Below are 18,865 nucleotides of genomic sequence, written 5' to 3' on the forward strand. Positions count from 1 at the left end.
TTATAGTTTTAAGAACTCTCGTGTGGAAGCTTTAGTGATTTGTCATACGGTGGCGCTTTTGAACATAATCGAAGCCTGAAAATGCTAATATTTTAAATTTTGAGGACTACGCGCGGCGATATTTCGTACGGTGTTGCCAAACATATTTTATTTCTCGATATTTAAAGAAATATGTATTGATTATACAGGGTGTCCCAGAAATGAGCGCAGATATTTTAAGGGGTGGTAGATCTGGCCAAAAGAAACATATTTTCTCTTTACCATTTTTAAAATAAATTGAAAATAACCGAGTTATTTAACTTTGAAAGTTTAAAAAAAAAATTGCGACATTTTGAGAGCCGCCGGGGAATCTCGCGGATCCCCCGGCGCGGGGGAGAGATCTCGCGGATCTCAGCTTGTTCGCCGCCCGCTGTTGCCACATCGACTAGAAAGACTTAAAAAGTACTTGCAAAATCCCACACCATCCAAGAGGTTCTGCAGAGGTGCGTTACTTTTTTTAAGTGGGTGATCGCCAGTAGCCCTACTTTCTCACATTCCACAAAATAAACTAAAAGAAAAAAAAACTTACCAAATAAAAAAAGATATCCCTATAGCAGAGAGATACAACTGCAGAGCTTTCTTTTTTTCCATTTTACCACTCTTAAAACTGCACATATTACACAACACTACACTTAATAACATCACTTCACTACAATTCTTAACAACACTATGCAAATTTTCAACTGTGGAAATATTGGCTCCTCTATTAATTTTAGAGCTAAATCGTAAATGGTTTTTAAAGATACATTACAAATTTGCACAAGGGGATCCAAGATCTCGACAGTTCAAAATTTGCATGGGATATCCCATGGTACAAAGAATACAAGGTATGATCGATAGCGGCTCCAATTTCGTTCAGTTCGCGCATACCACCTGTGACGTCACTAGGAAAATAATGAATAAATAAAAAATAAAGAAAGTTGACAGGAGATCTGCATTTTTTGGGGTTATGGTTAAGAATTGTTTATTTTTAAGACTTTTTAGTTCGTTTAATTTAATAATTACTAAAACCAGCAGTTCCAAAAATATATTTAAAAATAATTATCTATTAACATGGATTTGGACGATAATAATAGGTAAGAATACTAAATTTATTTCTATATTCGGTATAAAATTGTTTATTAGGTTTTTAGTTTGCGATGTTTATGGTAAATAATTTTCATGTTCATTGCCTCTGAATTCACATGAGGACAGAGATGAGGTTATCTATGGAAAAGTAACCACAAGAGGAATTATTACATCATTTAAAAAATGTTGGGAAGTTTATTGTTTCCCATCGAAAAGTAGAAAATGCCAATGCAGATGAACGTATTGTAATTATGATAGAAGTAATTCCAAGGGTGAAGTTTATTGTAATTAGTGACCTGTGCTTCTTTTTATATGTAGATGTTTCAGGTTTTGAGAATAAATTGGTTGAACGACACCCAAAATTTAGAGGAAGTATTTGCATACCCAGAATATGCCCATCGAGGATTATATTATAGCTCAAATTTCCTTTAATGGTAGACAATTATTCAATGCAAATTAGCTTTTTAAGTGACTGAAATATTAAATAGTTTACAATATGGTATATCACTAAAAATATATTACTTTTAGGTACAATTAGGGCCCGATACATTTCAAAAAGTAGATTATTTTATATTAAATGAGGTATTGTACCAACAATCAATTTATATTAATAACGGAGATTAAAAAATAACAGAATAAATAGTTCTTTTTTTATACTACAAAAAAAACTATAGAATACAACAGTATTTAAAAAAATAAATAAAAAGTTATGTCCCGGCCGAGATTCGAACTCCGGTCTCTCGCTTTCTAGCCCGACTCCTTACGCACTGCTCCACAGTAACTTGCTTAGCGATAATTCAATGACGGTATATAAACAAAAAAACAGGTTTATAACAATATCTTGACGATTTGAACTGGCGCGCGGAGAGTGCTGACCAATAGCGCCAGTTATCACCTGTGACGTAGCGACCAACCTGCGCAATATCATACCTTGTATTCTTTGTACCATGGGGATATCCTATATTTCCAACGATGATGCACCACCCGGTATACCCTTCGCTTCTTGACTGCATGCTATTATAATAATTGTTCAAAATCACGACCTCCATTTCCAATACATGCTCTCCTTCTTCTGAGCATGGAATTTTTAACGTTTTGCAGCAATTCTTCGTTGCTTTTCCCGAATCCCTCAAATGCTGAACCATACTTACAAAGGTTCGAGCATTAGGGATTTATCTATTCGGATACTCTTCGGAATAAGTCTCCGAGCTTCTAAAGCGCTTTCCCCTGCCAGAAAGTACCTATGCTCTTAGCATATCTACCTTCTTCGGATTTGTACATCGCGATTTGCCTATACCGATACCGATTACCGACACAAAAATATGCACTAACGAACATTTCACAACACTTTAAACACAATCTCCGATCACTTTCTCGAATTTTAAAAGCTCGATAATATTAGAAATTAGATCGATTTCTAATAGTGTACATCAGAGAATAGGTACATTAAAGAAATGCTAACTTCATGTTAAAAAATGGAAACAGACGCCACCTGGTGTCGCCTGGCAGTACTAGCCAAATTGAGGGGAATTGGAGGGGCGGGGCTTAGAAGAGGGGAAATTTTTAAAAAAATATTTTTATAAGTATCACTGACTTACTGTTCAATAAACATATTTTTTATTACTTTAATATAATTTAATGTATTAAAAATATGTCTATTAACTTTACACAGCAAATCAATGATATTATTAAAGACTTATTATTTTCAGAGAAAATTCACAGTAAATAAATTACACATTAGTAAGCAATATCATTTTATTTTTAGAGCTGCGTTTATGTACAATGATATTATATATTTTTTAACAATGAAAAAGAATATCGGAACCTGAAAAAGAAAGATGATCAATTAATGACTTAAATTAGTTCCAAAATACATTTTACCAAATAACAAGTGGTGGAAAGATAAACATACTATTAAAAGACATTTAAGTAGTATATTATCATCTATTACTGATAATACAATACATAAGTAACATGCATAAGGCACTATGAGTACAACTACCTGTATCATGATAACACACCTAATATGACAAAAAAATATATGCTAATTTAGAAATTCCTTTAATGATCCTAATGAAACACTATCTAGCCTCAATGCATTACCATTCAAAGGCAAAAAAAACTGTTATATCGGAAATAAATATAAGCTGAATAAAACATAAACAAAGCCAACGTGCATAAACAACCAAAAAATCTCAAAAAATACTTTTATCAGGTCAGCACCCTTGGATATATTATGTATTTTATATATCGCACATCCGTTCAAAAGTTTATTAACTCAAAATAGAGAATATAGAGAACATTGTCAGGAGAAGTAAAGAAAATTTAAGTTAGACAATATGCTCCTTTTTGCATAATTAACGGCCAAATAATATAATGTTGATTTAATAAAAATTTTACTGGCATCCTTCTGAGGTATAAATGAATTAAAAAGGACATTGTTTTTTTTTAATAATTGTTTGTTTATATTTTTTGAAACTAATACAGTTTTGAACAGGCTGTGCGATATAAACAAGAATCTTACTATTATTTGAGGTTAGAAAGTATTTAAATAATATAAAACAAAATCAAAATCATTTTTCATCATAAATTATAGAGGTACTTACGTGTTTTGATATTATTATCAGGAAATAATACGTTTAGTTAAACAGGTACGCTGCCAGGCAAGTTCTATCGGCGGGTCTTCGCAAAAGTTGAAACCTAAAAATACAAAAATACGTTTACATCTTAGTTGTATTTACGAATAAAGTATTTGTGTGTAATTTCCGACTTACCAGTTAACTGAATAATCGCATTAAATACATCCAAATTAATAATTTAATATTGTAAAAAAGCAAAATTGTTTTAAATCACTTGCCAGGACAGCCGGCCAGCTTCTTTGTTGACAAAATGGCCGCGGTGTCATGATTTAAGCAATGTGAGTGACAAAGAAAGCCAACGCCTGGCAGATGTTGCTTTCTTTGTCGTTGGTCCTGGCACGTTTAAATTTGAGTGTTGCCTGTTTTCCCATACAAGTGACACCCCCGTGGTGTACATCAGAGAATAGGTACATTAAAGAAATGCTAACTTCATGCAGTGCCTTCTATTAAAAGATCAGCCTGCGGGCGGACTTTTGTTTACTTCATCAGCTGTACATACTTAGATATTGGGTTAGATTCCGTTTCATATTTTGTCGGTTGATTTTTGGTTTTAACTCTTTGATTTTTGGTATTATTTATTATTGTAGTGCAAAAAACTAATTATTTTGGTGTTGAAGTGACATAAACTACTACTAGATATATGGTCACTCTCGGTTTCGCATAAAAAAATAGAAAAATTGAAAAATTACACGTTGTGTAAGTGATTTAACCTAAAAGTGCCCATACATTTTTTACTTATCGTGATTTTTGTGTGTGTTTTTTAAGACTCTAACAATTCATCAATAAAGCTTAAGTGGAGTGTGTTTTTGGTGCTATTTATATCTTTGTTGTGTTCCTGGTGGAAAGGATAGTTATTCTAGGCAGCCTAAAGTGTCCGGAAGAGCAAGAAAAGTGGGTACGAGTTATAAATCAAGAGAATTCTATTGAAAATATCTTTAATAAATTTAAAAATAATATTCTCCCATGATGGTATTAATGAAAACTGGACAATTATGTTTATTTTATTCATAATGTGGAATCTCCACTCCAAGTGTTGTTGGTTCAGCTTCGATAGATTCAAACACGTACAGTACGTCTGTCCGTTCTGTAGCTACGGGGTATCCGTGGGAGGGGAAACGATATTTTCTCGATGTTTTTCGGAAAAAATTAGACGACGCGTCCCATCAATCAAAATTCGACAAATTTGCAGGTAGCCAATAAAATGAGTGTGCGGAGCGATTTGCGGTGACGTACTCGTCAAGTCGACGTATAAAATATATTGCTGTTTATTTAAATGTTTTTTGTCCGCATTCCTTTCATAGACGCAGATCCAGCAGACGTACTGTAAGTGGGAATAAATAAAGAATATGTGTATTAAAGATCATGAAAAAGATGATTATTTTGAGTTCAAATTTTAAAAAAGATTTTTGTAAAGACAAGACTGATACAGTTTAAAAGAAGAATGTGTTTTTGTTTGATAATATATAATGTATGTCAAGCATAACATATATTTGTTCAGTAATTTTTAATGAATAGTGTTGATTGTTTATAATACCAAATTAATATCAAATATTTAAGCGATGGCTCAATACAATATGAATAAAATAACAATAAAATTGGTATATTTGCATAATACAAAATTAAGTTTTAAGAATAAAGGTGTTACTAAAAATACTAAGAAATTCATATTTCTTTGTTTTAATTGGTCTAATGTTATTTACATTTTACGTAAGAATTATACAGTATCATCGAAAAAAATCGGCGTCTAGTTGGCTTGAAATGAACATCGATGACATGCCCTAAATAACTGTACACATAAAATAATTAACTAGAATTTTACAATCTTGGAAAATTTGATATTCTTGAATCTTGTTTCTAAATATACTAAATTTTTTGATTTTCTTGGGATTTAGGTTCGGGAAAAACGCTGATTAAGTTTTCATTTGGTTTTTCATTATTTTTATTTGGTTTAAAAAAAAAACGGTTCGGCTAACATTATAGCCTTCATCAGTGTTGTGTCATATGAAAAAAATAGTGTCGAATATAATCCAAAAAATTACATATAAAATATTCATACCACGCACATAATGTTTACTGCGTACTGCGTACTCCATAGTCAATGTAGATAATTTTAGTGTTAAGAATAATAATTTTAAAAAATATGTGGTCATGTTTTGATTAGTTTATATTAGTTTATTAATTGCAGTAAATATTATGAGGTGTGAATTATATTGTATATGTAATTTTTTGGATTATATTCGACACTATTTTTCTCATATGACACAACACTGATGAAGGCTATAGTTAGCCGAAACGTTTTTTTAAACCAAATAAAAATAATGAAAACCCAAATGAAAACTTAAATCAGCGTTTTTCCCGAACCTAAAAATCCCAAGAAAATCAAAAATTTTAGAATAATTTTACATATAAAATGCCAGCGATCTTCATTTCATAGCCATCGCTGACGCCTTTTTTAGATAATATTGTATTATTTGTAAATATAATTTTTCGAAGATTGATACTTGCAAGATATACATATAAATTTTGTGAATGCAAATAATAATACATCACTATTATTAGATATTGAATGTTTTTTGTTAAATTAGATCGATTTTCAAACCCCAAAATTTAAAATATATTTACATTTTACCCATTATGTTATGTACCTATACACTATTTGTACATCGTAAAACATTTGCTGCATTTGTATGGTTCATAGTTTATTTGCCAAAGTATTTATTACTATAAATAGGTATATATGTTGTAGTTATTAACTGTATATTATGTATATTTCATGTAAACTATATCATTTTTAAAATACAAACCAAAAATCTGAGGAATAATTATGTTTTCCATCTATTCTACAACATATTTATTAATCCGTTATATCTAACTAGCGTGACGTCATATATCTCGCCCGTAGGCTGATCTTTTAATAGAATGCTAACTTCATGTTAAAAAATGGAAACAGACGCCACCTGGTGCAGCCTGGCAGTACTAGCTAAATTGAGGGGAATTGGAGGGGCGGGGCTTAAAAGAGGGGAAATTTTTTAAAAAATATTTTTATAAGTATCACTGATTTACTGTTTAAAGTTAATAAACATATTTTTTATTACTTTAATATAATTTAAAATATTAAAAAATATGTCTATTAACTTTACACAGCAAATCAATGATATTATTAAAGACTTATTATTTTCAGAGAAAATTCATAGTAAATAAATTACACATTTAGTAAACAATATCATTTATTTTTTAGAGCTGCGATTTATATTACAATAATATTGAAATATATATATTTTTTAATAATGAAAAAGAATATCCCGGAACCTGAAAAATAAAGATGATCAATTAATGACTTAAATTAGTTCAAAATACATTTTGCAAATAACTAGGGAATAGGAAAGATAAACATACTATTAAAAATACATTTTAGTAGTATGTTATCATCTATTTACTGATAATACATAAGTATATAATAACATGCATAAGGCACTATGATACAACTACCTAGTAGTTGTATCAAAATAACACACTAATATCACAAAAAATATGTGCTAATTTAAATTCCTTTAATGATCTAATGAAACACTATCTATAGCCTCAATACATGCCATTCCAAAGGCAAAAAAACTATTATACCAAATAAATATAAGCTGAATAAAACATAAACCAAGCCAACGTGCATAAAAAACCAAAAAATGCATCAAAAAATACTTTTATCAGATCATACCCTTGGATATATTATGTATTTTATATATCGCACATCCCGTTCAAAAGTTTACTAACTCAAAATAGAGAATATAGAAACATTGTCAGGAGAAGTAAAAGAAAATTTAAGTTAACGCAATATGCTCCTTTTTGCATATTAATGGCCAAATAATGTAATGTTGATTTAATAAAAATTTAACTGGCATCCTTCTGAGGTATAAATCAGATTAAAAGGACATTGTTTTTGTAATAATTGTTTGTTCTGTAAACATTTTTTGAAGACAATACAGTTTTGAACGGGCTGTGCGATATAAACAAGGATCTTACTATTATTTGAGGTTATAAAGTATTTAAATAATATAAAACATAATCAAAATCATTTTTCATCATAAATTATAGAGGTACTTACGTGTTTTGATATTATTATCAGGAAATAATACGTTTAATTAAACAGGTACGCTGCCAGGCAAGTTCTATCGGCGGTCTTTGCAAAAGTTGAAATCTAAAAATACAAAACTACGTTTACATCTTAGTTGTATTTACGAATAAAGTATTTGTGTGTAATTTCTGACTTACCAGTTAATTGAATAATCGCATTAAATACATCCAATGGTAATTTAATATTGTAAAAAGCAAAAATTGTTTTAAATGCGGTGCAAAAACCTTTAGGATTTGGAACAAAATTGCCCAAATCCTGCTGTCGAAGCGCCACTGTCAATTTAAAAATACGTGGGCGGAGTAAGAGGGAAGGATAAGTTTCTTCCCGCCACCCGTCTCATAATAATATTTCGTCATTTTTCCCGGCAGCCATCAGTGCCTGTGTTTTAAATCACTTGCCAGGACAGCCCGGCCAGCTTCTTTGTTGACAAAATGGCCGCGGTATCATGATTTAAGGTTGTCGCCCACTAGACCGCGGCGCGACGCGGCGCGGCGCCATATGGAAATTTCTTTTTTCTGCTTGTCATGTATTTAAATGGACCAACGCACATTAGAGCGCGCAGCGCCGAAGCGCGCAGCGCCGAAGCGCGCCGCGGGATCTCCGTCAAGAAGTCGGAAGACTTCTCTAGCAACTTTTTTCCGTCTCCCGCGTTTCGGCGCGTTGCAGTGTGCGTACTCACAACGGAAATAATTTTGCATTCGAGTCTTTTCAGTTGGCTTTTTGACTAGGAACTAGTGATACGTATCAATGGTAGAATTGTATTTTTAAAGGTAAATTAGGCAAATCGATTTTCATAAAGAAATATAATATTTTTTTTAGTCTCCCCTCACTAGAGACAGATGGACGAAATGCCTTTCTATCAAAGATTTAATATAATTGAGGGGTGTAGAGGCAAAACCGGCAATCTCCACTTTTTAACAAAAGTGACAATCTCCAATTTTTAAATTCTAATTAGCTAAATATATAAAAAAGATCAGGGTTTTTTCACCACATAACTAATATACACATCAGAATAAATAAGAATTATCAAAAGTATTAGTAATTTGTCTCTTCTGAAAAAATATGATGAGTATAGAGATACCCGGTGTTTTGCTTCTAAAACCCTCAATTGAGGAGTGCGTAAAATGTTTCCTTTATATTTTGTAATACTGAAAAAAATGCTCTTGTCTTTTATTAAATCTGGAAAAAGATGGTAAAATTCTACAAACTTCTTTCTTTTTTTGTTAATCGTATGAGTCCAAACTTTTCCTTTTCTTCTTCACCCCCTCTTCCTCTTCCTCTGTTAGAAGAGCACAAAAAATACGCTTTCGTCCGTACTTGAACTCATTGCTTTAAAAACTAACTACAGTAAGTAAAAACACTTCCGACTATAATAAATAGCGTTTCCGCGTTTCAAAAAGCGCGCTTTGAGTGGGCGCAGTCCCTTCGCAGCCGGAAAAAAATTCTCTTTCCAGCGCCGCCTCTAGTGTGCGACAACCTTTAAGCAATGTGGTGACAAAGAAAGCCAATGCCTGGCGGATGCTCTTTGTCGTTGATTCTGCTTTTACGTTTAAATTTGACTGTTATGTTTTTCCCATAGAAGTGACACCCCGTGGTGTACATGCTTTGCCATGCGATTAATAATGTCGTTAGTCGTTAATATAATACAGGAATCTGTAATTTTCTCCCCACCGCCCATTTCATTGGAAAAAACGGCGGCAAGTTTTCTGCTTTTGAAATTACGATCGATGGCATTCTATTGTGTAAAAGTGGATGGTAAATGGCATCGATCGTAATTTCTCAGGCAATTTAACGTCTTAGCAGGTATACTCATTTTTTTATCAAAAAAGCTTTATAGAAAAAAGAATAACTGAATATGTTAGTAGCTTTATTACTAATTAAACTATTCAAAACATGTTTTGATATTACTAAAAAAAATTAACTAAAAAATATAGCAAATTTTATAGTTTGACGACGTTATAATTAACAATAGGCAAATGGAAAAAATTACCTAACTACATATTAGAGACATAATTCCATACCTAGAAATACCGTATGGTCGGAAAAAACGGCGTCCAGAATGGCTTGAAAATAACGGTCGGTGAAATTCTCCATAAAATTTTACACATAGATTGACAGCGATCTTTATTTCATAGCCATCGCTGACGCCGTTTTTTTTTTCACGACCATATTGTATTTCCCATTAATCGCATGGTGGCAATACTAATTTATATTTAAAGAGATATATCTAAATGTGTATATACTAGGTATTTTATGAGCAATCATATTTAAGCTATTATGACTCATATCATATTCTAATTACTTGAAACTTGAAACATAATATTTGCTCCTATTATATTCATGTAACTAAATTTTCTAATATTAATAACTCTCTGATAATAAAAAACAAGAGTGTGTTTTGAAAAAGTAAAGCATAATTACTGTGGACTTTATTGTGAAAAACAACCTATTTGAAACACATTGCAGTAACTACAGAATAGTTTAAGAACTTACACACATGTTTTTAGTCTATTTTCATTATATTTGAAAAATACAGTCCCCCTTCAATACATAAAACATTTATATTCAAATATACTCTAGATAGAGCTCAATTTTATATGAAGCGGGAATTTGTCACATAAACTACCGTATGATCGAGAAAAACGGCGTCAACGATGGCTATAGAAATGAAGATTAAGCTGTCATTTTATATGTAAATTTATATAGGAATGTCATTGATGGGTCATTTCAGCCAACTTAGTTTTCGATCATATCGTATTGTGTATTTTATTCTTTAATTTTAATTACTACAAATGGTCTTGATATCTTTCTTTTGAATACATATATTCTTGTTACTCTCTTTCATCTTTGTCTCTAATATACAGATGCATTGCAATTTGTTGTTAGTATATTTATGTAATCATTTCATAAATCCTAAAAATAAAAATGGTTATAACATGCTTTCCAGATATCCATATCCACAATATTCTGTGTGTCATTGATCGTCATTTCCAGCCAACTTGACGCCGTTTTTTTTTCGATCATATCGTACATTTTATGTATTTTATTCTTTAATTTTAATTACTACAAATGGTCTTGATATCTTTCTTTTGAATACATATATTCTTGTTACTCTCTTTCATCTTTGTCTCTAATATACAGATGCATTGCAATTTGTTGTTAGTATATTTATGTAATCATTTCATAAATCCCTAAAAATAAAATGGTTATAACATACTATCCAGATATCCATATCCACAATATTCTGTGTAAATATGTTCAATTTTTTAATAACCCATTCACTAAATAGAGATTGTGAGACAACATACAGATAGCTGTTTAAATAATTTTCAATCTTTGTGTATGTAATAATAGATTTCACATATTATTATATGCATTACACAATATGCATTACCTGCAATAATAAAAGATATTTTCTTTAAAGTGTATAATTCTATCTAACACACTTCTAATAAAGTATACTCTGACTCTTTGAACATTTGTTACAGCTTCTAATAATTAGGTATATCGATAACTTCCTAAGAAATTTTGTTAGCACTTTTAGTTAGTTTACCATTTTTCTCAATATATTCTGCAGAATATAATATGACTCGATACATTCACCTAGAATAAAATCAATAATATCATTTATGAATAGAAAACTACATGTATAACTTTTTCATTAATATTTGCAATTTCAGACCAGAACTTGTCTGAAGAGAACTTTCTTGGTTTGTTTAAAAATATCTTACCGTATAACATAAATTTACATCTGAATTAATCTAATCAGATCAAATTTTCTTCATAGTATAGAAAACATCGAAACTATTTGACTGGTAATCGAGCTATCAATAAGCTGACACTAAAATTTAATGAATAATTAAATGGGATAATTATTTTCATGTAAAACAAAACTTTATACTTAATAAGACCACAGGGAGTACATTATTACAACAGTGTTACTGAGATTTTTGATTTAATGTATTGCTTGGTATTTGTAGATCTGTTATTGTATTGGATTACAATTGCCTTCTTCTCCATTGATGCATCCTAATTTAAGATTACTGATTTTCTAATACATAATTAAAGTGAAATTATTTTTCCTACCATTACATAATTAATTTCTTCCTACCATTAGGTAGATACCTGAAAGGTTAATAAATTAAAAACGAATTTATTAAGACATTTAAACTGTTTACCTCATTTCTCACATATTTTTGACACCAAACATTATAAATAAATCAAAAAATATTCGTATACCAACTGAATTATATGATATTTCATTTTGAATAATAAAAGTACTTTTTTACAGGTTTATTTGGCATTGTTTGCATTGTTTTTTGTTGTTTTCTGTTTTGTTTTTGTGCGAGTTTAATAACCCACGATTAACCTTAAACATAACCTTAAACTACACACCATACTAGGGATGTACGATTCGAATCGATTATTATCAAATCGACGTGATTTTTATCAAACGATTTTTTGGTATAATCGATCTTTTTTTTTAAATCGAAGACCGATTTTATTTATACAGTTTTACAGGTTTATTTATTTGTTAGAATTTAGAATAAGAAAAAACACTTTAGTTTTGCTGGAATATTTGTTTGCAGTGCATCCCTAGTAAAGGCCATCTAGCAATGAATTGAAAATTAAGTGTAATGCTCGCTGCCGCATGCGCCGATGTTTATTTATCACTTTGATATCAGGTGTCAGATTTTTGTCGGGGCTTCCCATATTTTTATATTTTAGATAACGTAGAACATTCTTTGATTTTACCTTAATTCTTTCTTGTACTTTTGGTAAAGGTGTGGATCCGGTGGCTGACCTTGAAACGAGTTTTTGCTGCATATAGTCACAGACACTACGCATGCGCACATCTTCGATGTTGCCAAATTGCAAGTTATTTTGGAATTATTTTCAGTAGAAAACAAATATGTGCTTTTCAGTGTTTTTTTGTCAATATATACCGTATGATCGAAAAAACGGCGTCCAGTTGGCTGGGAAATGACGATTGAGGACATTTCCCATGTAAAATGACAGCGATCTTCATTTCATAGTCATCGGTGACGCTATTTTTTTTTATAGTATGCGGTATATTATTTATATTATTATTTTAATATTTCGCACAACACGTGAACGCTTATTATGTATTTTCATAGTCAATAAAATTATATAGAAATAAAACTCTAGATTCCTATCTAGATTATTATGTTACGTTTAAAAAGTGCTTTATTAAAAATTCGGGAAATTAAAAGGGATGTGTCCAAGTTTTTTCTTTTTTTTAAGCTGTAGCTCCATGTCATGTTCATAATAGGTTTTTTTTAACATTTCATCAAAACTACGGAGGCCTTAAAAGGCCTTTTAGCCTCCGTAACTAAAATTGTAGAATCAGCTTCAGCAACATTAACATCATCAGTTACCTTGTTTAATTCTGCTTATACATATATTGCATTAATTTTTCTGCTACATTAAGATTTCTCTATTCTTACACCTAATTTATGTGATTTTCTTAGCATATATGATTTATAAACCATATTTTTCCTAATGGAAGGATGGAATAGGATATGCAAAATTAAGATATTTTAACTTTTATTTTCCAGACCAAGCATAATATATAGTATTAAGATTAAGACATAACAAATATTATAAGAAAGATCTTAATATAAATCACAAACTAAGTCTTAATTTAGTCTTGAATTTCTATTATTATTATTATTCTTATAAAACTAATAAGATCAAAACTCAACCTTCACCATATTGTCAAGATTTGGCATTATAGGAAACAAGAAATTAAGTAAATTAAGAAAAGAATATCAAAGTACACGATATTAAATACTGTAATGTATTCTACGGTACAAACCATCTCCCTTCTAAAGAGAAAAAGATAAAACATAAAGCTTATTTTAGTCTTATCAATACACACTCTTCGATAAAATATATGTCTAAAATTGCTATTAATCCACTAACTTGATATTTTTAAGAAATTATGATACAAACATTAATTATAATCAAAGTATATTATATTAGTAACATTATAGGTAAAATGTTACCTCTATCTCCGATTGACGTGTATTGTTCTATAAGACTCGTCATGGTAGAACTTCAATATATCAATACATATAATCAAAACTATTGTTGCCTGTAAATAACTAGAAATTAAATAATTTGAAAAAAATAAAATAATTCTAATAAGTTTAAAACCATTAAAAAAAAATCCGTAAATGATAATTTTTAATTCTAATGTAAATATATAAGTAAATGTTATTATTATTACAATTCTATATATCATTCCTTAATTTTGGATTTCAAGATAAATCTGAAATTATAAAATTAATTAGAGAATTTGTATTATTATTGATTAACACTCAAAAGAAAATTTTCAACTGCAAATAATTCGAAAATAAAGTGCAATTTGGCAATATCGACGATGTGCGCTTGCGTAGTATCGATGATCAAATGCAGCAAATATGGGCTTCAAGGTCAGCCACCGGATCCACACCTTTACCAGTTACTATATTAATAGCAATTTGTAGGCATATATTTTATCAAAGAATGGTGATAGGATTAAAATAAGGTTTGTTTTTTATTTTACTCTGTTGTAAGCGTTTTTTATTTTACTTTTTTTTTATATATATCGATATCTACATAATATATAAAATGCTAATGTTTATCTGTGTCATCTCTACTGAAGTAACGACTTGCTCTAAAAAGTTGCTTTTTTACTAAAAGATAGCTAATTGGCTCTTCTAAAAACTATCGTCGCCGGATTTTTTGTTTTTCATTTAATTAAAAAAAATAAAAGTATTTTTTTCCTGATGTGGCGGATGCACCAGGCTTCAACTAGTTTTTTATAATGTTCATAATGTTTTAATACTACATATTATGCTTTGTGGTGTGGTAAATAAATGTTAAAGATATCTTAATACTTGCATATCTTTTCATGTGGAAGAATATGATTTATAAATCACATATAAAATGTTTTATTTCAGATATAGTAAGAAAATCGCTTAAATTAGGTTTAAGAATAGAAAAATCTCAAGGTAGCAGAAAAATGAATGCAATTAGATAATGTTGCTGATTCTACAATTTTAATGGAGTGTTATAAAACTATGGAGGGCTTAAGCTTCCATAATATAAAACTATGGAGGGCTTAAAAAAGGAGATTTATCGGCAATGGGCAAATTTGAAATTTCTGTCCCCACTTTTAAGCAGCTTCCTCGGTTTGACAGCAGAGGCACTGCGATCGACTGGGATACTACATTTTCATTGTTAGTATACGATTTAATTGTGTTTTTAATAAAATTTATAGTTAATTTACTGAATTTTTAGCAGTACAACAATGAGTCGTGGTAGAAATTGCTTTGTACCTGGCTGTACAAGTGGGAATCCCAATAAAAACAAGGCAAATAAAGAACGGGGTGAAAGAAACCCAAGCCTTTTCAAAGCTCCTAATGTAAGTAGTATGACTATTTATTTATAAAAATTATGGATAGATGTTAAGAAAAACATTAAAATTATATACTGTCAGTGTACAGATTAAATTATAAACCAAATTAATAGGAAATATAGCCTAAAATCAACATGTGTATAACATAACCTAGGAGGCCTTGTTATAAAATTAAAATAATTTAATACTTACTAGGTGCTAAAATTACCTGTTGACATGTACCTATATTAACCACAGTTTGAACAGTGCTATTGAAAGTGAATATTAAATATTTATACTTCAAGATCGTATTCTCAAAATAACAGCTTTAATAGTGAAAAATGTTTTTTTTTTATTTTATTTAACAATTATATATCTTTTATTAGGATCCTAGCTTGCTACAGCAGTGGCAAAAGGCGATACCCAGATCAGACAAGACACTTAGCAGCAAAGATTGTAATTTTTTGTGTTCTTGATATAATATGATGTTCCTGTTTTATTTTTTGGCATAGTACATATAGATATTTAATATCTAAGTGCTAAATTGTATATTAAATTTATATATTGTATATTTTATTTATTAAATTTAGTGGAATTAGTTAATAGAAACAAAAGTTGTAATGTATTAATATTGCTAAATAAATATTTATATGATGAAATAAGTCAGCGTATATACATATTCACAACTCTGTATTTTTGTGCTTTTGAAATAAACTGAGTACATTATTTATTCATTAATATTTTATTTACAAACCTACCTTATATTAATAAAGTGAATATCAATAGAAAAACCTTTACAATTATTAGGTGACATTGAATATAATATATCTTGAATTTAATTGTCTACGAAACAGTGACAATTTGCAAAACTTTGCTAATGACATTAAAACTTACAATTCAACGCTAGAAAAAACGCTATTGAACACAGGAAACGTTTCAGCTCAATATACCTACTCTCTAGTTTCAGCTATAAAAAGTTATGGAATAGATAACACCGATCAAAGGGTGCAATGGTAACGTTCGTCTTCAGTTTCCATTTATGATTAAGTTATTCCTGATAAAATACTCTTAATTTTCGTTATTCAATCTGTCAATCGCCATAAAACCACTACTAGTTCGAAAGATTTTAATGTTTATTAAAATGGTATCACACTAAACTGCATGTAAACATGTCAATTTCAAATGTTTTAATGAAAAACTATGAACCTTTAAACTGCATCAACAAAACTATTAATAAAACACTAACACAATCACACCATAAACTATTTCATTCGCATTTCTCATCAAGAAACAATTACTGTTTACATCAAATCAAAGGTTGAACTGGTGATAAATTTGTTGCTGGAACTTCTATCTTTTTTGTACAACAGTTCTAGGGAAGATTTATTTTAGCAGCTTATATGTTTCTTCGGTCGTGTATGCACTAAAAAGAACCACATAATAAAACATTTTTATAATATCAACTTAGGAAAAGGATATATTAAACCGGCATCTAATATAACCTAACTAACTTTTCAAACTCAAATTTAAGGTTTTGTATTCACAATTTTAGCCACGCACATTGCTCAATTAGAAAAACCACGTTTCTAAAAGCTAACTCTGGTAAAAATATGCCCAAATATTAACTTGGCTCTATAATTTATAACAAAATAGTTATTCTTGCCATAAGAAGCTGTGTATTTCTAGTATCCCAATATCACAAAGCGCCCCCTAACGATTTTCCGAACTCATTTAGATCTCAAGAAAACTGGGCCCTGTAATTTTGCGTTCGATTCGCCTCCCTTCCCTTACCAGGCTCCATATATAAAACCTATTATCTATTATGAACATGATATGGAGATAAGATATGGACCTACAGCATGTAAAATTAAAAAAAAAAAAAACTTGGACACCCCCCCCCCTTTAATTTTCCGAATTTTTAATAAAGCACTTTTTCAACGTAGCATCAATGTAGAGTTATTTTGTTTTACTTTATTGACGATGAAAATGCATAATAACCGTTTACGTGTTAAATAAATATTAAAATAATAATATATAATAATATAATTGACAGTACTGCAAAATTGTTTTCTACTGAAAATAATTGCAAAATAAGCTGGTTAGCTGCATTAATCTAGCAAAATCGACGAAGGGGGATGTTTTGTGATCGACGATGTGCGCATGCATAAGCTTTGTTCGGGTTCTTCGTTATTACCGATTTTGAACCGTCCTAGAACTCTGCAGCGCATGCGCAATTGAAATAATGTCTTCATATTTCCTTCTGCGCATACGCATCACAGTTCTAGGACGGTTCAGAATCGGTAATAAGAGAAACCCGAAGTAAGCTATAGTGTCATCTATCACACAAAAAAACCTGGACACGTAGCCTGGACACCAACGTATTTGCTGGATACCCCTTCCCCACGCCTTTTAATTTTCCGAAATTTTAATAAAGCACTTTTTAAACGTAGCATAATAATCTAGAACAATTAGATTAATTATAGGAATCTAGAGTTTTATTTCTATTTAATTTTATTGACTATGAAAATACATAATAAGCGTTCACGTGTTGTGCGAAATATTAAAATAATAATATAAATAATATACCGTACTAAGATCGAAAAATAATAGCGTCAGTGATGACTATGAAATGAAGAACGCTGTCATTTTGTATGTCAATTTATATGGGAAATGTCCTCAATCGTCATTTCCCAGTCAACTGGACGCCGTTTTTTCGATCATACGGTATATATTGACAAAAAACACTGAAAATCACATAATATTTGCTTTCTACTGAAAATACTGAAAATAATTCCAAAAAACGTGCAATCTGGCAACATCGACGATGTGCGCATGCGTAGTATCTGTGACCTGCGACTATATGCAGCAAAAACTCGTTTCAAGGTCAGCCACCGGATCCACACCTTTACCTAAAAGTATTATAAAATACGAAAACTCAGATCATTAAAATACATTATGTGTTTTCTAAAGTTTCAACTTATTATAACCATGTTATAACCTCACCTCAAACCTTCCTTAAAGCTTTGATATTTGAAAGTTACATACATAGGTTCTTATAAACTACATCCTATGACTACACAAGGACTACACCTCCTACATAAACTACATTAACTACATGTAATGTAGTTTCTGTAGTTTTTAAAAGTAACATGTAGTTTTCCGAACCCTGCCCATGATCCCATCCTTGATAATATCAGCACCAGTAGAGTTGTTAAACTACACGTAGTAATTAATAAACTACATTTACTACATGTCACAAGTCGTTTTTTAAATGTCGAGTAGTAAATGTGTAGTTTATGTAACTAATGTAGTTTTTTTTTAAATAACAGTGAAAACATAACTAAAAACTTTGTTTGTTGATCAATTTAAAGAAATAAAAAATCTATATTTTGTGAATTTGTTCCTTATTATGTCATATTTTTGATACTTAGTAGTTAAAAATGTTTGGAAGACGTCGATGTCTCCATACCTTGCTCCATACCTTCTGGGAAGAGGGGAATTATGATGTTGTGCCTCTAGATGTAAAAAATCATATATTCTCCTGGAGAATGTCTATGGAGAATTTCTCCATAAGAATTTTTAGTT

At 30.3% G+C, this 18,865-nt stretch overlaps 1 protein-coding gene across 1 annotated transcript; it reads left to right on the top strand.

The window, feature by feature from the left end:
* Window positions 1–14,970: 14,970 nt before the first annotated feature.
* Window positions 14,971–16,858, top strand: LOC115878790. The gene is made up of 3 exons (XM_030895400.1): window positions 14,971–15,122; window positions 15,184–15,307; window positions 15,667–16,858. Exons 1-3 carry the CDS (start codon window positions 15,028–15,030, stop codon window positions 15,754–15,756), a joined length of 309 nt encoding a protein of 102 aa, XP_030751260.1. The 5' UTR covers window positions 14,971–15,027; the 3' UTR covers window positions 15,757–16,858.
* Window positions 16,859–18,865: the final 2,007 nt, after the last annotated feature.

Source organism: Sitophilus oryzae, unplaced genomic scaffold (assembly GCF_002938485.1).
Source record: "Sitophilus oryzae breed Bouriz unplaced genomic scaffold, Soryzae_2.0 scaffold_1063_pilon_pilon, whole genome shotgun sequence".
Lineage (NCBI taxonomy): Eukaryota > Metazoa > Arthropoda > Insecta > Coleoptera > Curculionidae > Sitophilus > Sitophilus oryzae.